The sequence below is a fragment of the Enhydra lutris genome, unplaced genomic scaffold (genome assembly GCF_002288905.1).
Source record: "Enhydra lutris kenyoni isolate GAN:26980312 unplaced genomic scaffold, ASM228890v2 scaffoldscaffold64, whole genome shotgun sequence".
Taxonomy (NCBI): Eukaryota; Metazoa; Chordata; class Mammalia; order Carnivora; family Mustelidae; genus Enhydra; species Enhydra lutris.
This window is the reverse complement of record NW_019154148.1, coordinates 4,630,998-4,657,995: the sequence shown is the minus strand read 5'-3', so window position 1 is coordinate 4,657,995 and position 26,998 is coordinate 4,630,998. Positions and strand designations below refer to the sequence as shown.

The 26,998-nt window shown below is 43.4% G+C and overlaps 1 protein-coding gene across 1 annotated transcript; it reads left to right on the top strand.

Annotated features, from left to right (window-relative positions):
* The first annotated feature begins 20,462 nt into the window (after positions 1-20,462).
* LOC111158851 (ADP ribosylation factor like GTPase 14 effector protein like) lies at positions 20,463-26,764 on the top strand. Its single transcript, XM_022521135.1, has 3 exons — positions 20,463-20,558; positions 23,092-23,231; positions 26,542-26,764. The coding sequence occupies exons 1-3, from the start codon at positions 20,463-20,465 to the stop codon at positions 26,762-26,764; spliced, it is 459 nt and encodes a 152-aa protein (XP_022376843.1).
* Positions 26,765-26,998: the final 234 nt, after the last annotated feature.

Below are 26,998 nucleotides of genomic sequence, written 5' to 3'. Positions count from 1 at the left end.
GACAGAGATCACAAGTAGGCAGAGAGGCAGGTGGGGGGGGGGGTGGGAGGGAAGCAGGCTCCCCGCTGAGCAGGGAGCCGGATATGGGGCTCAATCCCAGGACCCCAGGATCAGGACCTGAGCCGAAGGCACAGGCTTTTACCCACCGAGCCACCCAGGTGCCCCCAAACTGTATTCTTAAAAGTATATTATAACTTACTTTGCTAAAAGCGTATTTTGTGAAAAAGGGTTATTTGTGTAGGTGTGTATATGGACCCCAGTGTATGTAGGGGTTTATGCATAGCTGGTGTGAGTGCGAACACCTGCCTGTCCTAGGCTTAACTGCATGTTAATTCCATCCCCACCCCCGATCCCCAGAAAAGAAACAGCCACAGAGATGAGGCCGAGATGACCTCTCTCTTTACTTTCTCCCACGAACAATGCCAATGCTATTTGGAAGACTTGCTGCATCCCGCTCCCCGGGAGTACATAGATACATGTCAGTAAAGCGAGGGGGTACTTACTAAGCTTGGTGTTTGCTTGAGTTTCTTCTTTGCTGCCCTCATAGTGGTGGGCATCCTCTGACTTAGAATGGCCCCTCAACGTTAGCATCACTTACTTGGGATCAACACAGTCTGACAGTTCCACGGGTTCCTATGAAACTGAACAATCCTTAGCGATGCCAAGGGTCTGAGGCCTCCTTTAGGAGACTGTCCTAAGAACGCCCCGTAACAGAGAACAGGTAGGATCTTCTTCGGAAGGTGTTTCTTGGACCTCAGCAGCGAGCAGAAAGCCTTCTTAATGTGGCTTCAGTATTTATGATCTGCTGCAAAAGCCAGGCAAGGGGAGAGTACTTGTTTCTTCCGTAAGGTGGGTGGTCTCCTCATCTCTCCCTGCTCCCGGGTCAACACATCCCCAGACTTTACAGAAAATACACCCTTATTATAAATACGTAGAGAGAAGTGTGACCCACTCACCGGAAGTGACGTTTTGCAGTAGAGAAAGCTGGGGTCAGCAGAAGAACACTTGCTCAGTGAGTACCCTCCGCGAGCCAGCTACTGAGCTGTATGCCCTATATACTTCCTCTTCTCCTCAAAATAACCTATGAGGGTGTGACGTCCAGTAGATGTGATTTTAATGTTAGGGATTAAGAGAAGTCAAAAAGCAAAGGACCGGGGCGCCTGGGTGGCTCAGTGGGTTAAGCCGCTGCCTTCAGCTCGGGTCATGATCCCAGGTCCTAGGTTCGAGCCCCACGTCGGGCTTTCTGCTCGGCAGGGAGCCTGCTTCCTCCTCTCTCTCTGCCTGCCTCTCTGCCTACTTGTGATTTCTCTCTGTCAAATAAATAAATAAAATCTTAAAAAAAAAAAAAAAAGCAAAGGACCCCCAGGTTAGAGCACCAAAATCAGCTCTCCCCCTGGGGCTGGGGGATAAAGGACAAAGGTTGCCGTTATCCGCGTGCAGAATCTGGGGCCAGGAGTATGAGTGTCTGTTTCCTTGGGGTCCACCCAGGTGTCCTCATTGCAAATCTCAGGGTCTCAGTTCTCAGTCAGTGGCCTGACTCTCTCAGTCTGGACATGGAAGGCTGTGAACTAGACTTGGGCTGAAACTCTGGGTCCCATAGAACAGCTATGAGAATTACGAGCTTCTTCTAGAAATGCCTTTGAAGGTGTCTGTTCTCTAAGACTCGAGCTGGTCATTGTCTTCTCGTAAGCATCCAGCACACTCAGAAATAGCCACCTGACATCTTTGCAGCGACAGTGGCCAAACCCAGCAGGCACTGGGTCCCTGGAGGCACTTGCTTCATTCAGTAGGTGCCTCCTTGTAATTAACCTGACTGATGGCGGTGTCAGTGCTCTGTCCAAAGTCATGGGCATGATCGGAATCCCACCTTGGCAGTCTGTTTCCTGGGAGTCTGCTGCCAACAGTCAGGGTTCGATCAGGAAAACCCAAACCGGCTTTGCTTTTTTCGGACTGAGAGAACTTATTATTTTTTAAAATTGACGTATAAGAAACTGAAAAGGTAAAAGAGAAAAAGTCATTTGCTGGGGTGATGCTGGTAGAGCTGGAAGCAAAGAGGACCAGGCAAGTCCCTTGTCTCCAGGGCAGCCTTCCGGTGACCCACAGTGCCCCCTTCTGGCAGAGATGACAAAGCCGAGGTGTGTTTGCAGAGTCATGTCCTAACATCACACAGCTGGGAAACAACCAGCTTGGGCTGGTGGAATTGTTCGGATTTTAAGACGTGGGGGAAGGAAGGCTTAAGGCTTCAGCACCCTCAGAGGCAGAAACCAGAACTGAAAACCCACTCTGTTTCCTGCCAACCCTCATTTACTTTGGGATTTTCTTTTACCTTTTAATTTAGGGCACGGTTAAGATACTATTATATGCTGGCAAGCCTCATTCGAAAGCTTTTAATCCGCACACACCTACCGTGAACCGGAACTGTAATAGGGTGTCAGCTCCCAGAAAAACAGGCAGGGCTTCACCCAGATGCGGCCATTCAAAAGAAACAAAGCAAAACAAAAAAACCGCTTCCCAAGAATGACTTGTGTAAGAAAGTTAAATTTGGACTTGTATTGAAAAGAAGCTTAAGGCAAATGCATTTTAATAGGTTGTTGCACCTACTTTGCAAACAATATTAACATAGATTTTTAGGGAATGGTCAAAGTTCTAAAATAACTAGTTTCATGCTGTCAAATCACGATTTGCTTTGGCTTACAAGTGAATTTGAAAATTGTCGATTACAGAGGCACCTGGCTGGCTCAGTCAGAAGAGCCTGTGACTCTTGATCTTGGGGTAGGGAGTTCAAGCCACATGTTGGGTGTAGCAATTTAAGTAAATTCATTTAAGTAAATAAATAAAACTTTAAAGAAATTATAGATTATCCAGGAAATATAGCCTGAGGATACTTTCTTGATAGAAATAAACTTCACTGATGTAAATATAACTCACGAATACACTCATATTACTCATGAAAGCTAGTTTTAGCTGAAATGTTCTGTTCCTGTGGTTTTCATAAACCATGTATGGCCGTAGAAAGGATTTAAGTGAATCCAAAGTTTAAAATATCAGAAATTTAATTCAATAGCAATTCTAAATGCAGAAGTCAAATTCCTGCAACATATGAGTGCTTCATTTGTTGATGCATTTTGAGTGTCCTTTTTGAGTTTTTCCTTCGAAAGCTAGTAATGATATTTTTCTTTGTATATATTTTCTTTCTTTCTTCTCTCTTTCTTCCACCCTCTCTCTCTCTCTTTCTCTCCTTCCTTCCTTCTTTCTCTTCCTTCCTTCTTTCTTTCTTTCTTTTTTCCAAGTAGTCTCCACACCCAGCACAGTGCCCAAGACAGGGCCCAAACCCACAACCTTGAGATCAAGACCTGATCAAGAGCCAATCAAGAATCGGATATATTTTTTAAAATTTTATTTATTTGAGAGGGGAACATGTGAGTGCAGGAATGGTGGAGAGAGGGAGAAGCAGACTCCCCGCTGAGTGGGGAGCCCAATTCAGGGCTCAATCCGAGAACCCTTGGGATCATGACCTGAGCTGAAGGCAGATACTTAACGGACTGAGCCACCCAGGTGCTCCTATTTTTCCCAATTCTAATTGGGAAGTCTCCTCCTCTGAGCACTCCTTTTTCTCACTAGTAACTTGAAAGTATGGCACTGCCTTAATGATTTTCTCTAGGGCTTCTTGAAACTATTTTATGGATTCCATAGCTGTTGATGAAGTATAGCGAGTTCTTGATTATGTCGGCCAGCAGTGGGGTGGGAGGACTCAGGCAAAGGAAGGCCCAGTGTGGCTCTTGTCCCCAAACTCTATTTCATTAGGACAGGTCCAGTTTTGTTGGTTTCACACGTTGGGGTTGGTTTAGAGAAAAATCTCAAAACGATGTTTGAGAACTAATGGACTCCATGATCTCCAAAGCCTCACACTGACATCTCACTTGTTCATTCCTCAAGGATCTTCTACACCCATGGCCTTGCTCTGCAGAATCCATAGGTCCTACACATGCCCTTCTCAGAGGCCCATCACTTACCTATGAAATGACTCACCTATGGGTGTAGAAGCGGTCCAACAAATTATATTTAATGGACATGAAAATTCTGGAGCCAGTGCCCACCTTGACTGATCCTTGGTCACTGAGAAACGTGCCCTCCAGGACCACATTCTTGAAGCAGTAAGGGTGTTTTCTTTTTGGGTTGAGGTTTTGCGCCATCTGCTGGACATCTTTATTTTGCACCTCCTATAACAATGGCGTTTATTCTGAGACCTTTTTAAAATATGTATTACTACTTATAAAATTGTAAAATATATGTTTATTCTAGGAAATGGGTCCATGTGGGAAATAACAAAGGGTAAAACAAAAACCCAGAGATACCTACTGCTCTTAATGACATTTCCTTGTACACACACACACACACATGAGAATCTGTTGTCTTTTCGTTTTGGCTTGTGTTAGTGTTTGTTTTCCTTCTTTAACACAAATTTGAGATCAACGCTGTGTTGATTTAGGCTGTGGCAGAGGTGAAAGGTGAGGACGCATTGTGGGTCTAAGATTCGTGGGGAGGGACTATTGGGTGATTCACTTGTCCTATCTGAGGCAGGAATCTTAGGTTCCAATTTAACTGGGCAAGGTGGAATAGAGGTAGGGTTAGGGGAGTGGAAAAGATCCTGAAAAAGTGCCTAATATTGCTCAGAATCACAGGAAACAGACCCCCCCCCCATTACCCTTCCCACTGGTAAATGTGACATCATGCTTCTCTGCTAGTGGATGTATCTTGAGCCCCAATGTGCTAGTTGCTGAGACACATATTATAGGACAGAGAGGCCTTGGAGATCCAGGAGGGGACAAGCGTGTGTATAGAACTAACTAGAAGTAGAAGCTTGGAAACACAGAAACAGGGGGGCTTATCCTAATCGAGCAGCAGGACTACGAGAAAAACGCAAGTGGGTCCTGGAGGTGGGGACAGTCCTGGCATTTAGGAATGGATAATGGAATTCGGGTTGATAGAAGGAGAGGAGACTTAGGTCACATCACAGAAGCCTGAAATATGTGCTGAGGATCACAGCGCATCACCGAGGTGTTAGAGGAGGAAAGGGACACAATGGGACCCATTTTAGGAGGCTGTGACTGTGGTCATGCTTATGTGAAGATTTGAAGGACTGAAGGCAGAGAAACCGGGTTTGAGTCTGAAGCTGGGCTGGTAGATATAGGCAGGTATTAAACAGAGATGAAAACTCATTATTCTGTGCACCTAGGAAACAGAACGCCATCAGAAAAGCATGGTCCATGAATAATTACTGCTAAATAAGGCAAATTTGGACCCAGTTGTGGAAGACATCAGAGAGCAAACGTATGGTTCTATGGCTCTTTACCAATACGCACTTCCACATTGCATGGGGCACCCTGAGGGAAACTGGAAGCCCTTGGAATCGCAAGCCTCATATGGGCTTTCTGAGCATCCCTGGGGCCTGAGAGACATCATGGAGTGACAGAGAAAATGGAACAGAATGGGGACATGAAGAGACAAGCTACTTTGCTTCTGGAATGGTAGGGAGTGGGAGGCAGGATATATGGTAGTCAGCCCTCTGAGTACCAGCCTTAATCAGTGATAGGACCAGGGGCATTCCAAGCTTAACTATAAGCCAGGAGTACATACAGAGCCTTATGCCCAGAGCAAAGGGTCGGTTGGAAAATTTCCAAGTGAACATACCTCTCCCATTACATTCCCCCCCGGGTTCATCTCCCCAGTCCCTCTGTCCTTCTTCCCATTCTCCTTCATTACATAGCTGTCTCAGAATGAATGGCCTCCATGCAAAGACTCCAGATAATCCCAAAAGATCCGCATGGAACCTCCACAGAGGCACTGGGAGATAAATAACAAATAACTGATAAAGAACACATGGGAGAAGAAATATACTAGAAAGCCAAAGAAAATATGAACAAACTTCAACATGGAATAAAAATTTCAGAAAACATTTCTTCTTTGAAAGCAGAGATCAAATTATACATAGGACTCAAAAGAAATAAAAGGAGAGAAAAAGATAAGAAATAAATCGACCTGGCAGAAGCAGACCTAATGAGATTTATATCCACAAATGCCTTTATTAGGAAAAAAAAGGAATGAGAACTAACAAGCTAAGCATACATCTTAAGACAATAGAAAAATAACACAAACATACCCCAAATAGAAAGAATAAAAGAGAAAAAAAATTAAGAATAAAATGAATGAATGAATGAAAAGAAGGAAGGAAGGAAGGATGAGACAGACAGACAGAAATTTAGAAGTGTAGAAAGAGAGAAAGAAAAAGAAGAGGAAAGAAAAAAGAAAGAGGGAGGAAGGAAGGAAGATTTTCCTTTACAGGATGAGAAATGTTTAAGAGAGTAGGCACGAAATAGCAGTAGGAATAAAAAGGAAGACATAACTACAGATACTCCAGACATAAAAGAAAACATAATGATGTTTTGAACAAATTTATGTCAATAACTTTGAAAATCTGGAAAAAATGGTTAAACTCCTAGAAAAATGTGATTTACCAAAATCGTCTCTAGGAAAAAAAGAAATACCTTCTAGATTTTCATTTTGAAATGAATCACACTGTATCTTTCTTCCTGCCAACAAGTACCTTTCCACTGTATCATTTTAATGGCTACCTTGTATTACATAACTGTGTTTGATAATGACATTGTTACGTTTAAAAAAAAGATTTTGTTTATTTTAGAAAGAGAGAGAGAAAGTAAAAGCAGGGGGCGGGGCAGAGGGAGAGGGAGGTGGAAAGGATCTCCAGCAGACTCCACGTGGAGCTTGGAGCATGACAAAGGGCTCGGCACAGGGCTTCATCTCACTACCCTAAGCCGAAACCAAGTCAGTTGCTTAACCAACTGAGCCATCCAGGCATCCCCAAAATTGTTAAATTTTTACTCTCCCGACCTAGTCACTCTCTAACCCGGCAATTAACACAAGATGCTAAATTTTTGCAAAGAGCTTGATCTTTCCTTAAAAGAAATCCCCCAGAGTAATTGCTGGGCCAAAGTTGCCTATTTTAGAGCTGTTTTACGCCCCATATGTCTATAATCTTTTTAAGGCATGACGGGAAGGCATTTCTAGAAAAGAAAAGAACAGAAACAATTTGAGGTACAGCAAATACAAACTGTCTGGAGAATAGGAAGTAGTCCTTGAAGTAATATAGGTTCTATGACATTAGTACATGAAATTAGCACAGCAATATTTACCTAATAGTTACACTAATAGCAATGGTAAACATATAGTCATAGTAGTCAGTTTAACACTAATAATAGTAAAATGATCTTTTGGAAAAAAATGATTCACTTGCACATGATATAAACTTACATTGATCTCTGTTTGGGTTAAAAAAAAAAAAAAGTGTAAAATCATTTCCCTAGTTTTCCAGAACAGAGCTCCTGGAGCTCTTGGAACTGCATACATGCCCTACTTCCTTTCTTATCTCTTGCCTTATGCTGTCTGCCCGCCAACCTCTCCAGTTTCATCTTGGGAAAGACATTTATTAGAGTCTGTATAAATACACAGATCCCACTGATAAGGTTTCAGCCTTATCATAGCCCAGATAACTACTCCACCTCCCACTGGACCCTTCCAGAAAACATAGACTTCTACATTGAGCTCCTGCTCCAAGCAGCTCCATCTGCTTAGAACGCCCTCTCTCTGCCTGGTTTTCCCTGTTCATTTTTCTTTTTGCTTTTCTTTTCTTTCTTTTTTTTTTTTTTTTTTTGTTTTTTAAGATTTTATTTATTTGACAGACAGAGATCGCAAGTAGTCAGAGAGTCAGGCAGAGGGAGAGGGAGCAGCAGACTCCCCATGGAGCAGAGAGCAGGGCTCCATCCCAGGACCCTGGGATCCTGATCTGAGCTGAAGACAGCCACCCAACCGACTGAGCCACCCATGTGCCCCTTCCCTATTCATTTTTCAAGATTAACTCAATGGCCACCTCTTCTTGGGAGCCCTCCTTGACATATCCCTCCCCAGGGAAAGCCACATGTCTCTTCACTCCCTCCCCGGCTCCCTGCCCCCCCACCAGTGTCCTGAGCAGTCGTGATGCACATGTAGTATGTCTTTGAATACATATCTCCTTCTAGACTTGTGAGCTCTCTGGAGAGGAGCCATATCTTAATGGTGTTGCTATCTTGCACACAGTTCCTGGCCAATGACAGGTATTTAATCAAAGCCTGCTGAGTGAATGATGGGATGAGTAGCAGTAATGGACAACCACTCCCCACCCTCCCCACCTGGGGAGAGGGAGCCACCGCTTCTGGCTCAGGTTATGAGTTCCATGCACTCACTGGACCTCCTGGGTGATTCCTTTGCAAAAGCACAACCCATCACGGTTTCATAGCGTAACAGCACCTTACTTAATCAAACACCAGCCATAGCAAACCTGCCCCGATAGTGCCCAGACAATAAGAAGTATTCTCAATTGGATTTTTTTTTCATTAGTCCGTTAACAAACCCATGAGAGGTTGTACGGGAGCTGCTGAGGATGCTAACACATTTAACCAGATAAAGCTGGAACCTTTCCCACGGCAGCCCTTCCCTAGATGCCGACGACTCTCAGAGCCGGTGACTTTTTAATTATTTCCCAAGCCACGCCCTACATCAGATTGAGTTGATTGGAATTATTTGGCTACAAGTAACAACTTGTCTCATATCCTTATGTATTATACTAGTAGAGCATAGGTACATGGAGGGTAGATATTCTACGGTAATCTGTCATTTTCATTAATTAATATAATCTGTAATCACTCTATATCCCTGCATAGGGATATATGCATATATATCCCTGCATAGGGATACATCTTCCTCACTCTTTTCTCACAGATGCATTGTATTCCATGCCTATAAGTAGGCATTCCAATATTTTGCAACAATAAATGATATTACAAGAAATAAGCTTATGAGCCATGTTGCTTGTAAAATACAGTGTATATTTCACATTAACATGCAGCTAGCTACAAACTGATAAAATATGGTAACACAACTCACAAACATAAAGATTTTTACTCTCCAGGAATTAGTATGTGAACTGAGGGGAGTTTTAGTATGTAAATCCTTCATTCAAAAAAGCAACCAGTTTTATTTTACCTTCAGTCTCTTCTCCCAAAAACCTGAGCATTATCTAAAGAGAAAAAAATTAATATTTTCTTAGCAGAAGTCATGTTGAAATTGCACTAAAGGGATGCCTGGCTGGCTCAGTCTGTGGAGATACAAGTCTTGATCTCAGTGTCACGAGTTTAAGCTCCATGCTGGGCATAGAGCCTACTTTAAAGAAAAAATGCAATAAATTCAAGAGTTGCAAATTTGCAAGATATTATTAACTTTAAAAAATACTCCATCTTTTATGATTAAATGTTTATCTTTTTGAAAACATGATGTAAAGTTCTTCTGAAGATTTGCCAGTTGAACGATTAGTCTGAATAGCTAGTAGATTTTGCAGGAGAAACCTGGAAATCATACAGGATAATTATTTTGTATGATTTATTTTCTTTCTTAAGTTGAAGAACTAAGAGGAAGCAATAATTTTCAATCCTCTGGTTCACTGTTCTTTCTTAGCACTATAATTTTTTTTTTTTAAGTTTTCAGTTGGGACTTTGGATTGGTGAAAATCCTTATTCTTTAAAAGACTTTCCGCCATCTGGTTTTTAGAGGATTCCTACCCTTGCATTTGGCCCATAATGTGTTTGTTCTTTGTATTCATCTTGTGTGGTAAAATCAGGGAGGAGTCCCTTTTCCGGTTGGGTGTGTAAGAACAAAGCCAAACGTGGGCCAAAGAATGTATATTTGTAAGGTGTGATTGCAAAAAAGCCTGGTGGGATTTTTAGCCGCTTTGAGGTGTTTCAGTCCTTAATTTTCAAGATGGCATTGGCAATCGTTAAGTGGCAAGATGGCAAATTTTTTATGTGCAAAAATGCCTGTGCGATCTCAAAAATGTAGCCGTAACCTCACGGATATAAGGAATAGTATCATTGCCGGATGGGTCACAAACTCTTCTAACTGAAGATTTTGTTTCTTTTCCTTGCTCTTTGTAGCAAAAGTAATTAAGAATGAAATGGTTGTTTGTACCCTCTAATTCACAAATGAATGGGGTCGGTATGAACCTGCCATGAAGCAGTTTTAATGACTCACAGCACAATATCCTAGCTCTCCAAGCAGAGACCGGTAGTGAGGGGGCTGCGATTTAGAGATTAATATGTATTTTAGGCACAACTTATAAACATGATTTCGTTTTCTCTTGGGACAGTGCAGTTTTTTCCTATATGGTTTTTAGCTTAAATGTATATATTTTTAAATTTTGATGTGCAAAATTTACTGTGTAATCTCAAAAATAGAGCAGTTGCTTAATGGTTGTGAGGTTTAAATCAAAGATATTTAATCCTGGCACAACCTTAAGGTTTTATAGCATTGCCAGATGGGCTGAAGGCTCTTATAAGTGAAGATTTTCCTCTCCTTATTCTTTCCAAGAACACTATTTTATTCATTTATCTTTTCAAGAATGTATAAATAATATGAAATATATTACATCAAGATTATGTAGTAGAAATAATATATCATATATAAATTATATATGCTATAATTATGTATCATATAAATTATATATAATGTTACATATAAATTATATAAATAATATATGGTATATAATAAAATAAATAATATAAATAATAAAGATAATATAGAGATATAATTTTACAGTGATAGTGTATTAATATAATTATATAATATAAATTATATAATAATATAATGATGTAAACTCTATTCTCTATATACTGTGTGTGTGTGTATGTGTGTATGTGTATCTATGTGGAGGTGTGTGTGCTATTTACACTGAACTATAATTACAGCCGGCGGGAAATTGGTGTTAATATTAGTTGAACATTTGAAGTCAACATATGAGACTCAAAAGTAGAGTCAAAACTAAAGCTCGAGACCGGAAGATGGGGAACAGATGAACGATCATTCCCTGATGTCGTATGATTTTAGAATAGGCTCTCAGTGGAAGAGAGAGTTGACACTACTAACCAGCCCCCACCTCTCCAGCTTCCCACCTCTCCGCCTCTCAGCCATTGTTAAAAAAGGAGCACCTTGGAGGCCTTGTGGCTTTCTCCCCAGAGGGCTCTACGATTTCTCAGCAAAACAAAGGAAACAAGGAAGGACAGTTTCTCTTGTTTCCAGTATTTTCTTCCTTCTTTTTCATCCAGCAGAAAGGTATGTGCACTTTCTCTCTGCTACTGGCCACGGGGCTTGCCGAGCGACTGTCCTTAGGAAGGGGTGACAGAGGTGGGAGATCAGTCCTCGCAAAGACGATCCTTTTCTAAGGGTGCATTTACACCGGATCCCCTCTGAGGCTGGTAGAGAGAGATGAGGCTAAAGGTGGTCACCAGATGTTGACTCTGAAAATATATTGCCATATTAATGTGTTGTAGTTAAGACTGGAAGAGAATCGGGGTCCTTTTGTGGCAGCATGGACTGAAATAAAAATGGAAGCAAAGAAATGAACTTAAGAGAATGTTCGGGGTCGGGAGAAAAGAACCTCTGCACTTAAAATGTGGGAGGGCGGGTGGAAGTGTACTTATCAGGACAATGCTGTGTCAGGGAAGGAAAAATTTCCTCTACTCTTCAAGATTCTTCTAGCTGGACTTAGAATCAAATCGAAAGCAGACCGATTAACAGGAGAATGTAATGTAATAGTGTATAAACAGAGAATTCACATGGACATGGGAATTCCAAAGAGAGTGAGGCAATGGGAGATTTATAGGAGCTAAAGAGAGGGGCAGGGGTCTGAAGATACAAGAGGAGGAAGACCATTGGCAGGAAGGTGAGAGGAGATGTTTGGAAAACAAAGGGGTTGCCTGGTTATGTAGGTATGTTTCTTAGGTAGAGGGGAGTGTCTGTTAATTGCTCTCTTCCTAGTACAAACAGGCAGTTAAAGGGGAGATAAAGAACTTTTCCTGAATCTGCTGGGTTTTGATGGCTTTTACCTCAAAATAATGTTCATGATCCAGTGGCCCATTTAGGGGTGGCCTGCCCTTGGCCCCTACAGCTGAAAATGGCCTAATCTTCTGATCTCCTTAAAAGAATCGCCTTCCTTCTCTCTTTTGCATTGACGGGGCCGACTACACACGCAGGTTTCTGGCTTTTATAATCTTTAAAACTGCAGGGAACGGTGAAAATGTGTAATTCAGGAGATCCAGATTATGAGGAAGGTGTGAGGGGAGAGGCCCTCGTGGCTGTGGATCTGTTCAGTGACCCCGATGGGTTTTGCAGGGGGGTTTGGTCTCAGAGCAATGGCAGATGGCCACATTCCAGCAGCAGGAAGAACAGCTCTCGGTCACTCTGTGCTCCTGTCACTTACCCATCTGTGCTGGGCATCCCTTCAAATTACTTTAAATACAGGATACCTTTTTTCACTTTTTATTTTTTTATTTTTTTGAGAGAGGGAGATAGAAAGCAGAGGAGAGACAAAGGGAGAGGGAGAGAGAGAATCTCAAGCAGACTCCCTGCCCAGCATGAAGCCAGACTCGGGTCTCCATCTCATGACCTGGAGATCATGATCTGAGCCAAAATCAAGAATCAGACACTTCACTGACTGAGCCATCCAGGCATCCCTGTTTTCACATTATTTTATACTGAGCCACAGAAGGGTGTGTGTGTGTATGTGTGTGTGTGTGAGAGAGAGAGAGAGAGAGAGAAAAAATACAGCATAGGATATATACTTCTATTTTGTAAATCAAGCTGTTTCTAAAGCATTTACATTGTTTAAGAGCCCTCCCAAAGACTTGGATGCAAATTACCATTCATTCTTAGGGACAAATGGCCATGAAGATTTTGTGGGAGGTTCTCGTGTGGTTTTGTGGCTTTGAAAACAGCCAACTGAGCTGGGAGGGAGCAGCAGGGGAATGGCTTAATTGATCAGCAGCACCGCTGCTGTTTCTCTCTCCCGCCCACATCCCTGGTGGGATCCATCTCACCCGTCAATTACCTCATGACCTGTCATTTTTAGCCAGTAGAGGAAACTAAGGCTGGAGACCGGATGAGATTAAAACAGCTTAAATCTGCTCTTTGATTCACACATTTTCATGAAAACCTTTCCATTAAGTCACTACCACATGATGCATTTGAATGTTGCCCGTGGATGTCAACATGGAGTCTTTTCTAAATCTTTTCTGCAGAGTGTTTTACAGAGAGTGTCTCAGAATCAATGGCTTTATCAGCTCCTGAATAAAAGCAGAGGCCAACTTTTCAGCGAGGATGTAAATGCAGGTTTTTCTTAGCTTTGATAATCTGCTAGTGTCATTAGAGATAAAAGTAGAAAAAAATACTTTTTCTACCTTATGCAAGATATAATCAGCCCTCAAAAATCCATCTGTATGGTGCTGGGGGTGGGGTGGGGACTTCGTAAGCATGAGCCATTTTGCCCACATTCCTGTCCGTGACCGGTGCCCCAGGGTGAACGGGAAAGTGACCCTGACCCAGAGCTGTTTCTGAGGCGACACTGTATCCGAGGCCCCCTGCAGAGCGAGCATCTTGTCAGGGGATGTGATTCTGAGGTTTAAAGGTCAACAGTTCATCTGTGATGGCCCCTTGGCAAAAGCCAACTATCTCATTTGGTCGTTAGTCTATTCCCTATGTAGCGTTTACTGAAGGCATTTTCAAGGTAATTTTGTTGGCATGTGACTTTCTTCTTCTTCCTCTTCTTCTTCTCCTCCTCCTCCTCGTTGTCCTCCTCCTCCTTCTTCGTCTCTACACTCAGAACCCACGACCTCAAGGTCAAGCGGAGCACGCTACCTTACTGAGCCAGCCAGGCACCCCTCAGGGCTTTCTTCTTTTGTGCCGCCTTCGCAATTCCATCCTGAAATCAGGTGGGGCTCCTGTGCCTGAGGTGGGCGTCTTTTCTCAGCACACCCTTTGAGATGTGGGGGCAACTTTGAGAAGCTCTATAAAGTACATCCTCCCTTAATTCCTTCTCCACGTTTCTCTTTGAAAAGGCTCTGTGTGGCTGGCATGAACCGCATGCCCTCCTTTGGCATCGTCCTGTGTAGACGTGATGGCCATCACTAAAGCAAACCTTAACGCTATGTAACCCTCTGAAAAAAGTTTCATCTAGGGAGCCGGACAGATCTGGGTTTCAAACTCACGTAGCCTACGTGTACCTAGGGGGCCAGAAGGAACTTTCTGGGCATCCGTTTGGTCATCTGAATGATAGAGATATCATCTAATTCACAGCTGTCGTGGAATTGAATGAAGTAATACATGTAGGATGTTTAGCCCCGTGCCTGACACATAGTAGGTCTCTAATCATTGGCATTCACTAGCGTAATATTCATGAGGTATCTACTGAGCCCTGTGTACTTGTTCCAGGCTTGCCGGGGGGAGGGGGGTGCAGTATGAAAGATGTCAAGACTACTTCTGGAGCTAAAGACCTCATAGAACTCCAGAGCTTCTCAAGGTCCCTGATCTGGTGAATTACAGAGCTTATATTCTCGGTGAACTGCCTCCTCCAGGAAGTCCAGCTTGCTATGAAGAAAAAATGTCCGCTACACTACCCGATGTTCTTAGTGACACAGTGGATTCCCATTCCAGCCCAAGCCTGCTACTAAAGAGTTGTCCCATCCTTGGGCCCTGCTTGGAGGAGCCCTGCTCCCAGAGTCTATGCCACCCCAGCCCCGAGGGGAGCCTCTTCTTTTTGTGTTAGACTGTATTTTGGTTCTTTCAGACGCAATCAGATGTAATGTTAGGACAAAACACAGAGTTGGTCAAGTTGACGTCCTCTACTTTGTGTTCCATTGACTGCAGGAACCTAGGCTAGACCACGCTGCTGCTGACCCTGGGCTTGAAGACGAGCTTCTTCTGCGGCCAGAATCTGTGGGGTTTTTTTGACTCCATAATCAGTGGAAGTAGAGGTGGGGGGGGGCCTCCCTGCATCTCTGCAAGGGTTCTTCATGTTACTTTTGTGTCCTGGACCCCTTTGATCAACTGTGACATCTATGGACAATTTCTGAGAATGTTCGTTTGTTTAGAATAATGTTTTTATTTTTTAATTATTTTTTTAAGAATGTCTTTATTTGAGAGAGAGAGAACAGGAGCATGGGGAGGGCCAAAGGGAGAAGGAGAAGGAGACTCCCCCCTGAGCAGGGAGCCCAGTGAGGGACTCGATCACAACCTGAGCCGAAGGCAGACCCTCAAACACTGAGCCACCCAGGTGCCCCTTTTTAATTATTTTTTTTAATTTTTTATTTATTTAAATTATCTCTCAGGGCACCTGGGTGGCTCAGTGGGTAGAGTCCCTGCCTTCAGCTCAGGTCATGATCTCAGGGTCCCGGGATTGAGTCCTGCATCGGGCTCTCTGCTCAGGGGAGAACCTGCTTCCTCCTCTCTCTCTGCCTGCCTCTCTGCCTGCTTGTGATCTCTCTCACTGTCAAGTGGATAAATAAATAAAAAATCTTAAAAAAAATAAATACGTTATCTCTCCACCCCACGTGAGGCTCAAACTCATGACCCCAAGATCAAGAACCTCCTTGACTGAGCCAGCCAGGCGCCCCAGGGATGCTATTTTCAATCATAGGGAATAAAATCTGTAAGGTTGCAAAGGAAACCAATTATCTGGAAATACACTTACCAAAGGTTAGAAACAATCTGTGGCAGTAATGCGTGTGTTTCATTATTAACCTATCAAATACATCTGAGCAGCGGGCCTAAGAACTACCATCATTTTGAAGAAGTGAGAAGTGTAAATAACATTTTGACATAGATCTACAGCAGCTCTAATGGGTGATGAAAACATCTGCGTTTTCTCAGGCAAGAAATTCACAAGTCCTGCTAGCATTGTTTTTATTTGTTGTCTGCCTTTTATAATAGAAGGAAATGCCAGAATTTCAGTTAGCGGTTAGTTGGAAGAAGCACGCACTGTACGTTTTCCTCATCCAAGATCAAGGGCCCTGCATTCTTTCTCCGGTTAAGAGCCCCTGTCTTGCTAAGGGGGCTAAGCTAAGCAGGGAAAAATGGGGGGGGGGGAGTTCTGCACACTTTCATTACTTTTTTGTGGGACAGATAATTTGGGCTTATAATAAAATCCAATTAAATTTCAGTCCCCAGTGAAATTCGATTATAATTTCCTTTTGATTTTTTGGAATATAAAGGGGCAAGATCCACCCCCCACAAACCTATTTGTGGAGAACTGTATTCCAGAGAGGACTTAAATAAAAAGCCTCTCAGGCGGAAGTTTTTTGTAAGATATTCATTTCTCCCCTTGTGGTTACATGGATGCTGTCTTAGGAAAAATTCTAGATTGCAAAGATGGTCATAAGGTCGTATGTATTTCCACGATGAGGAAAATGTATTACATCAACATGGTAGAGCGTTTAGGGTCCCTTTGAGGGGGAATTTTCTTGAGGAACCACCAAAGAGAGCCCCAGGGAAGAAGGGGCCTTCAAGGGCTAGAGAGGTAGGGGAGGTTTCTAGAAGCTTCCTGGAACTCAGATGAAGGTTCAAAGGCCGAGGGCTGGGTTAGGTAAGAGATGGGAGGTGTGTTTGTTAGTGGGAGTGGTGAGGTCCCGTAGGGTTGGCCTGAGAGGAGGTGTGAGGGGAGCTGAGCCTAAGCAGGGGGTTGGGGGTAGCCGTGAGGAACCTTCTCTGCCATGTTGAGCTTGTGGGATATTATTAGCAGAAGGAAGTCACTGAGGTCTTCTAATAGGAATGAGATAAAGAAATATCTGATTTAGGAATATTAACACAACCACAATGGTTTGGATGCATTTGAGGGTGGGAAGAAAACACAGATAATACTTTTAGGATCAGATGGCAAGACTGGATGCAGAAAATTCTACCGACTTTCCCTAGACTATCTTCTCCCATCATGGCTTAAGGAGAGGATTCACCTGTGGGGCTCATTAATTATACAGATTACCAAGATTCTCCTCTGCACATTATAACCCCAGTAGGCCTGGAATTTGATAGGGTAACTGGGCCCTAGAGGTGACTCGGGGGTTCCCAAACAGACCAAGTTTGGCTACTCTCCGCTGACCAAGTACAAAGGGAGAGAGACGGGTGGTGGTCCAACAAGAAAGGATTTATTTCCGTGAGGCAAACACTGGGAAGACAGTGGATGAACATCTCAAAGCCCATCTCCAAAGTGCTAGAGACACTTTTAGTTTTATAGGAGGAAAATGTGGGACAAAGGTTAGTGGGTAAGTGCACGTGGGCAGCAGAGGTCAAGTGTATCATTCATTGTCTTGGGGTCAGTCACAGGGTCTTCCTGGCTAAGGGGGGGGGTAGTTTTGTTGCCATCAGGGGGCGCCTTGCCCACCAGTTCTTTTGCCTGAGTTAAGAGTTAAGCTAGAAAAAAGAGCTTAATTAGGAAGTCAAGACAGAGGTCACATTGGAGACAATTTGAAGTCCTCTTCAACAGGGGATTTCCAATTCTTCAAACAGCTCCCTATGATTTTATCTCTAGACACATTGGAAAATGCTCCCCAAGAATGTTTGGCTGATCAGATGTGAAATGGCACGGGCGGTCATCAAAGTCACAACTGCACCAGACAAAGTTAAACTTTTGTCAAAGAAGACTCTATTCAAGGCTGTGGTGATGGGGCGTGGGGGGACCGGAAGTCTGTGTGAACTCAGTGTGAAACAAAATAAGGGAGGAAAATGCTGGGGGACTTGAGGGAGGTAGATCATGGGACGTGTGGAGCACATGGAGTTGTTCCCGAGTTTGCAAATGTTTTTCTCTGTGATTAAGCCACCTGTGTGTGCTAATTGGCACCCACCAATTAGCAAGTTAGGCTTCTGCCTTTCCCACAGAGACTGGTGAATGTAGGCGCCATCTTTCTGACGGATTACATTTGAAAGGGACGCCTCCTCATCTTTGAGGAAGACATTCCTGGGTTGTAAACCTGCCAAGAGGCTCAGAGAAGATTTACATTTCAATGGGACAGAGAAAGAATTCTCAGGGATGAGTCTTCTCAAGTAAAAGCTCTAAGGAAAAGGAGGTCAGGGCCAAGAGTCAGGAAGAGAAGCCTGGGCTGGGGTTTTGTTGAGCTGACAGGAACATTAAGGCTGTCCTTGTCAAGGGTAAGTAATATTAATTCTACTATCCTATCTGGAGGGTGGATTTTGCCCCATACAGAAGAAAAGGAAAATCAATGTTAGGGATGCTAGGAAAGAAAAATCAGCTTCCTTTTCTTCTTCTTCTTTTTAAATTAACATACAATGTATTATTTGTTTCAGGGGTACAGGTCTGAGATTCATCAGGCTTACACAATTCACAGTGCTCACCATAGCACATACCCTCCCCAGTGTCCATCACCCAGCCACTCCATCCCTCCCACACCCCTCCCCTCCAGCAACCCTCAGTTTGTTCCCTGAGATTAAGAGTCTCTTATGGTTTGTCTCCCTCTCTTGTCTCCCTCTCTGGTTTTGTCTTATTTCATTCTTCCCTCCCTCCCCTATGATCCTCTGTCTTGCTTCTCAAGTTTGCCATATCCTTGAGATCATATGATAATTGTCTTTCTCTGACTGACTTATTTTGCTGAGCATAATATCCTCTAGTTCCATGTATGTCATTGCAAATGGCAAGATTTTATTTTTTGATGGCTGCATAGTATTCCATTGTGTGTGTGTGTGTGTATACATGTGTGTGTGTGTGTGTGTATATATACATATATATGTCTGTATATATATATGTGTGTGTGTGTATATATATATATATATATAACTTCTTCTTTATCCATTCATCTGTTGATGGACATCTAGGTTCTTTCTATAGTTTGGCTATTGTGGACATTGCTGCTATAAACATTCGGGTGCACTGCCCCTTCAGATCACTACACTTGTATCTTTAGGGTAAATATCCAGTAGTGTGATTGCTGGGTCATAGGGTAGCTCCATTTTCAACTCTCTGAGGAACCTCCATGCTGTTTTCCAGAGTGGTTGCACCAGCTTGCATTCCCCTCAACAGTGTAGGAGGGTTCCCCTTTCTCCGCATCCTCGCCAGCATCTGTCATTTCCTGACTTGTTAATTTTAGCCAGAAAAATCAGCTTCTTGACCTAATATTGGAAACTGGAGAGTGGGCGGTCAATGTCTACTGACCCAAACCTGGGAGTACAGAGAAGGAACGTCAAGCTGACAGGCAAGTGGGGCACCATATGACCCAGGCCTCCTTGGTAAATCACAACTCAGGCTCCTTTGTTAGAAACAGTGCCCTGAGGACGGCACCAGTAGTGGATATGGGAGAAGAATATCAGAGGGCTTGTGGGTCTTGGTCCTTTCTGAGAGAGCACTGCAGAGCAGCCTGGGCTGTGAATTTGAGATTAGCATCCTGTGCTGACTTCACCTGAGTCACACACACGTCTTGGTATCCTGTGTGTACAACAAAGTAAATTCCAGGCGTGTCCGCAGCTGGGTTTTATGGAAAATTGATGCCTTCCCTTGAGCTCCCATTGTACTAGAAATTTGTCAGAAAATGTGAGGGAGGAGGTCAGGGATTTTTGAGACCCCCTGGGGAACTCTCTTTGCAAAAGGGTGACACTGAAACCACAGGAGTGGATAAGATTTTCACAGTGTTACCGGGAATGTAGGACATCAGTGCGTCTTCCTTTTTTTTTTTTTTTTTTAAAGATTTTTTATTTATTTATTTGACAGAGAGATCACAAGCAGGCAGAGAGGCAGGCAGAGAGAGAGGAGGAAGCAGGCTCCCTGCTGAGCAGAGAGCTCTATTCGGGGCTCGATCCCAGGACTCTGAGATCATGACCTGAGCCGAAGGCAGCGGCTTAACCCACTGAGCCACCCAGGTGCCCCAGCGTCTTCCTTTTTTTCAAGGGACTGAGCATAACGGGGAAAGAATGGAGGTCTAAGAATTCATACTCCTCTTCAAGAGAAGTGGATGGTCCCTGTGTTGCCTGTTTCAGCAAGGTCTTCGATGCCAAGAACTGTAAAAGGTACATTTGATTTGCTCGTGGGACACCCCTCTGAAGAGAAGAATGTCAGTCAAGTGGTTGTCTGGAGCAGGGCGGGGGTGAGGGGGAGTGGGGGATGCCAGATCTAAGAGTGAGTGGCAAAAATGCAACCAGGAGGGGCACCTGGGTGGCTCAGTGGGTTAAAGCCTCTGCCTTTGGCTCAGGTCATGGTCCCAGTGTCCTGGGATCGAGCCCCACATTGGGCTCTGTGCTCTGCAAGGAGCCTGCTTCCACCTCTCTCTCTATCTGTCTGCCTTTCTGCCTACTTGTGATCTCTGTCTGTCAAATAAATAAATAAAATCTTTAAAAAAAAAAAAAAAAAAAAAAAGCAACCAGGAGGGCTGATGGCTTTTTCAGGAAACCTGGCTTTGCAAGAAAGAAAGCTACAGGGAAAGAGCCAGAAAGTTATAGGATGAAGTTACTGCGGACATATGATATTAATATGACCTACTTCCCCTCTACCCGACCCGCCCCCTCTGGTTAATTTTTTTCAGTGAACAGAAATGAATGAACAATCAGACAAAAGCAGTTCTACTCACGAGGGACACACAGGTCAAAGTTCTCCTGAGAAAAACTGTCAGATTGGACAAAAGCAACTGGTATGGCAAATGACTATTGGGGGTTCATGGTATTTGGAGAGGGCTCAACTTGGGGATCTCTGAGGTGAGCCTGGACTTGGGTGGAATGTGCATCCTCTCAGGATTTCACGGGGAAGGTTCTCTGCTGCTCTGTGATGATGGGGCTCCCCCCCCCCAAACTTTTCACTCTGCCCCTGGCAGGGCTGGTCACACTTCACACATCTTCTCTCTGTCACTCACCTCCCTTGATTTTATAGCCCAGTGTTCTGTGCAGTAAAATCCTGCCCCTGGAGAAGAATATTTGTGGAGAATATAGTGTTTTTATAGGGTCCAGTGTTTTTATTTTTTTTTTAAGCCTAACTTTTTTCCCCTGTGTTTTTAAAGATTTTATTTACTTATTTATTTATTTGAAGGAGAGAGAGCATGAGCTTGAGCAGGGGGGGAGGAGCAGAGGCAGAGGGAGAAGCAGACTCCCTACTGAGCAGGGAGCCCCATACAGGACTCCATCCCAGGACTCTGAGATCATGGCCTGAGCCAAAGGCAGGCACTCAACTGACTGAGCCACGCAGGCGCCCTGTGATTCTAAATCTTTGCATATATTAATCCACCAAATCCTTCTCCCAAGATAATCCTGTTACCCCATTTTGCAAAAAGGGACACTAAGTCTCAGAGAAGTAGGAGCTTGCTCAAGGCCCACCACTAGCAAGTGGCAGAGCCAAGATCTGGACACAGAGAGGCTTACCCTTGTGTCTCTGTTCCTGAACTTTTGCCATCGGAACTGAGAATGGTAATAGACGGTACAAAGTTGAATTGTCTCGTAAGATTAAGTTTATTAACGCCCCCCCCCCCCACACACACACCAAGATGAAAATTTAAAGAAATGTATTTATATTATTTTGGACAGCCTGGACTATTATTAAGCTAAATAAACAGCATATGAGGCTGAGATTCTGTTACTAATCTGTTACACTGAAATTCACACTTTGAAAGTTTCCCTTTTGTTTCCAGGTGAAGTATTTCATTTGTACGTCAGCCTGTGTGTTAGGGGGCCCTTCAGATTATATTCTTCTAAAATCTTTCAGAAGAACCTTCCCTTCCCTCCTGATACATGTGCTACAGTTTTAAAATAAGTTATCAGGGTTTATTGAAGCATCTTTGTTGCTTGTCTTCTCCATTAAGCTCCCTTTCTTTTCCAATGGCAAATGTCTCCAGGTCAAGTCTTTTGAAATGTTCCACTAACGCTCTTGAAAGCCATTCTGGGAAAATTCTCCTTTTCAAATCTGGCTTTTACTGAGAGTAGATCTTTCAGGTAGCTGCAAAGCCCTGATGGGGTCTACACGCCCAAGGGCGGGATTGTTCTGAAACAGAATCTCAGAACACCCAAGGCAGGGGCAGGGGGAGAGGGCTGTGTGCCCCCTGGGTTCTCACTGAGCCCTGAGACACTTCAGACACTCCACCTGAGTCTGTCCAGCCAACAGCTGCAGAAAGGTTTTACTCCTTTGTTCTTGTCCTCCATAAACGTTAATTGGGACTTTCATCCCCATTAGATTTCAGAAGCCAGCTGGTATTTTGCAAGTATAAAGGGAATTCTGTTCCAGCTTGGTTTTTTTCTTTTTTTTTTAAGACTTTATTTATTTATTTGACAGACAGAGATCACAAGTAGGCAGAGAGGCAGCCAGAGAGAGAGGGGGAAGCAGGCTCCCTGCTGAGCAGAGAGGCCGATGCAGGGCTTGATCCCAGGACCCTGGGATCATGACCTGAGATGAAGGCAGAGGCCTTAACCCACTGAGCCACCCAGGTGCCCCTGCTTGGTTGTTTTTAATATTGTATGTGTATATTTGTATATATTATATATTTATATTTTTAAGCGTAAATATATATTTATATGTATTTATTTTAAAGTAGGCCCCATGCCCAGAATGAAGCCCAACATGGGGCTTGAACTTGCAACCTTGACATCAATACCCAAGCTGAGGGGCACCTGGGTGGCACAGACGGTTAAGCATCCAACTCTTGATCTCAGCTCAGGTCACGATCTCGGTGGTGACACTGAGCCCTGCATCGGGCTCTCTGCTCAGCAGGGAGCCTGCTTCCCTTCCTCTCTCTCTCTGCCTGCCTCTCTGCCTGCTTGTGATCTCTGTCTGTCAAATAAATAAATAAAATCTTAAAAAAAAAAAAAAAAGACTGTCTCTTCCTCTCACTCTGCCCCTCCCTGTCTCTAAAATAAATAAATAAAACTTAAAAACAACAACAACAACAATCCAGAAAGTCCCAAGCTAAGATCAAGAGTCAGAGGCTCACTGACTGAGCTACTCAGGTACCCTTATATATATATTTATTATATAAATTTTTTACCATGGATTTCTTTATTTAGAATCACCTAACTTGAGGAAATTCACAACATCTTTTGAAAATCAAATTAAGCTGTTTATTTCTGTAGGTAAAACATCTGTACTTCCATGACATTATGGCAAAAGTTATGGAACGTTTACTTTGATACAACATAAAACAAAATTATCCTGTTCTTACTCCAAATACGTTGTTTGTTTCATAGCAACAGATAGAGCGGCAGTTAAAATGCTTGGCGTTTCAAAACCCCGGACCACAGGTAGCCGACTTTAATCCTGAAACGAGGCAGCAGAAAAAGAAAGCTCGGATGTCAAAGATGAATGAGTATTTTTCTGTAAAATACAAGTAAGATTCATGATTTATTATATTTGATTTCTGGGATTACAAAATGCATAAGTTCTTGGCAAAGGAAGAGTTGCCCCTTTTTTATGTCTTAAAAATATCTTTTCTAAAGTACAGTATCGTCCCATGTGTTTGGAAGTTAGCAACTTCAAGAAATAGACAATAATCCCAAGTTGGGAATCAATTTTTTTTAAAGGCTTCAGAAGCTCTTTGGTTAGAGTAATAGCTTCAGTAAGAAAGATGATTAAAATAAAGAAAGGTGTTCTCACTCTAAAGAGAAATAATATAACTGTGGGAATGGATTCAGGTATCAAATATGTACAGATAGGTCATAAGTGCAATGATAACTGATGTAGAAAAGATGTTGGGGTTTGGAGCCAATGGCCAAGAAAGAATTCTTGAGATGTCTTTGGTGCACAAAGTTGGTTTTATGAAAGAAAGCACAGGAACAGGATCTGTGGGCAGAAAGAACTATACTGTGGTCATTAGGAGAGGTCCATTATAAAAAAAAAAAAAAAAAAAGGAGAGGTCCATTATATACTTTCAAGTTGGGGGGGGTTAGGGATAGAGTGAGTCTCTAAGGAATTTTGGAAGCAAGGTATTCAGGACTTGAGGGAGCTAGCTATTGTTGGGATAAGGTCATTTATTACCATCTAATAAAACCTTAGTCATGAGACCTTCAGATGTCTGTCGGTGGGTCATACGCTTTGGGGGTGACCGCCAACGTATCTTAAGTGGTTGAGATAAAGGAAGTTTCCAAAGGAATCTTTATATGTGAAAATAGACATACAGGGTCCTGGGGATTGGGCAAAGATTGCCTTTTGCCCTTAGCAAAGTATCAACATCGAGGCAGCTGGGTCACTAGAGGAAGGTCACTCTGCCTGTTTCAAGGACTTGTCAATGGGCTGTAGGCAGTAAGGAAATTTAATAATTTTCTTTTGCCTTTGTTTCCCACATCCGTTGCTGGCACATCCCAAGTATAAGCAACCCATGAAGGAGAAGGCTGATGAATTTGACACAATGAAAATTAAGAATTTATGCCCATCTCTTGATGATCAAGATGGGCATAAATTTCATTAAAAACAATCAAAGACAACCACAAGACAGGAGAAGCTATTTATAATTTGAAAGATCAGTGTCCAAAATATACACAAGTCAACAAGAAAAAGATAAGCATTCAAAGAAAAAAGTGAACCACTCAATGAATAGGCATTTCGTAGAAAAGGCTAATAAACATTCGAATACAGCATCTCATCAGTATGATGAGAGGCAGAAAGACAGCATTTAGTCTGATGATATCAATGTTGATGAAGCCACTGGACATGGGTTGAGCGTAATATGGTACAACCACTCTAAAAAGCCTGGTATTACCTGTATTCCTTAGGACCTAACATCTTCACTCCTGGATATGTATCCCAGAAAAACTCCTGTAGAGGTACACCAGAAGACACATTCAAAAGTCTCATAGCATTGCTATGATAGTAAAGAAAATAAGATAGTTAAAATTAAAATGCCCATCCACAATGGAAAAAATGAGAAACTTGTATATTCTTACAGCAGAATGCATATAGAAGTGAAAATATTTCAGTAACAGCTAAAAGTACCGTCATGGTTGAATCACAGATCATGATGTAGGGAAATGCAGTGTGCTTGGGAATTCACACAAATGTAGCTAGGACCGGGAGGTGAATTTTTTTTTTTTTTAACACCCAACATGGGGCTTGAACTCACAACTCTAAGCCCCGGGACCCTGAGATCAAGAGTTGTGTGCTCTACCGACTGAACCAGCTAGGGCCCGGAAGGAGATGGTTTTTATAAGAAAAAGCTGTGGTTCCTCTTGGAAGGCAGGGTTGAGGGATGCAGTGGGCAGGGCACCCAACTTTTATCAAGTTGGGTGGTGAGAATGTGGAGGTTGGCTTTATTCTTCTTTTTCTGTACATGTACATTTTGCACGCTTTTGTGTGTATGATAATTCAGAATTTTATAAAAGATGGCCTAAGGTGGGCAGGAAACGATAAAATTTGCCTCTTGGTGTCTGAGTTAAGGCGAGGGAATATTTGGGTTAAGACAAAGGGACAAGGACAAAATCTGATGGGGCAATTTCATGGCTTCAAGACTATGATTTCCATTGTGGATTTTAAGTCTCTTGTCTGTGGACACCTGCATTTCCTGGTGGGCTTGGGAGGGAGTGGGGAGCCCTCTTTCCACAGATGAAATGCATCAAATATAAATCCTGCCCAAGTGAGAAAGTCAGGCAGCAAGTTTCCATACGGTTCCTCAGCCCGCCCTGCTCTGTGAGGAGAGGGAAGGAGAGGGAACAGCGTTACTTAAACTGAACTGGGAGGAGATGTGAACACCTGTTTCAAGATGAAGGGTGGAGAAGTTCATAATCTCACCACACCAGCTGAAGGCCACCCCCCCCCCTTTTTTTAACTCCCAGTTGTTAATAAAGGATACAAACTGTCTAGAGACGCTTTGGTCCTCCTCAGACTTTCAAGCCACTCAATTCTGAAAGGTTTATTTCAAAAGGGCCCGGATGTGAGAGGGTGGTAGAATTCTTGACAGCTTTCGTCTCCCGGCCACGTTGTAGGGGCTGACACAGAAAGTGTGGGGACTCAAGTGGGGTGTAAGCTCTGGTGTGTCCCTCTGGTACAGAACTTCTTGCCTTCACCCAGAGCTTCTGAGGGAGTCCGCCATGTTGGTCACCTGCCCTGTCGCTCCACACTGGGTAACAAACAGAATCAGAAAGGCGCAGAAGAAGCATGGCACCTGGAGACTCTTACCAAAGGAGTGTGTGTGTCTCTGTGTGTGTGTGTGTTCTTCTGTTAATGATGATAGCATAATCATGGACCTTTCTGATGTTTATCTTGAGTCGTTAAAAACCATAATCGTGTTCACTAGAGTGCTTTTCTGTAGAAAGAGAAAAGAGTGTAATTTATCAGGGAAAACCCCATCAAGAATGATTATATTTATAAAGAAAAATGGGGGGAGGGCCGGAATTTATAGGAAGAAGCTTTTATTCAGCTCTTCTTTATTCAGCTCTTCTTTTTGATTGGTTTCAATAGAATATCACATTCCAGCATGCTGGCAAAACAAAGGGTCCCATCAGTGACTAGCCCAGCTGTGTTGGAAAGTGTGGCACGTGGGCTGAGTTTCCCAGGACAAGGCTGCCATCTACTATTGGGAAGCGTGGCTGGGTAGTCCTTCGGGTGCTGGTTCCTCGGAATAAAGGGATCGGATTTATGGAGGAGGCTGGCAAATGGTTCATTCCCCCCGATGGGGACACTAGTACTGTCTTCTGTTCTCTCGGCAGAGTTAGGAAGAAGTATGACAAGAGTGGTAGGCTAATCTGTAATGACGCTGATCTGTGTGACTGCCTGGAGAAGAACTGTCTGGGGTGCTTCTACCCTTGCCCCAAGTGCAACTCCAACAAGTGCGGGCCCGAGTGCCGTTGCAACCGACGCTGGGTCTACGATGCCATTGTCACCGAATCCGGGGAGGTCATCAGCTCGCTGCCCTATCCGGTCCCTGACTAGGAGCTGTTGCACGTGGGCTGGTTTGGTTCTCCTTCCTGACAGCCAAGCCATCCTCTTTCTCCTGGGGGGTTAGATTTTAGGGCGTAGGGAAGATCCTGGGAAAGCATACTGAAGACTTATGTTCTCTGAAGCTGTTAGAACAATGTAGCAGGGGCAGTCACTCTGTCCCGTCTCCTGTGTCATCCTGCACGCCTTCACCTTGTACCCAGAGAATGACAGTACGTGATCTCAGCA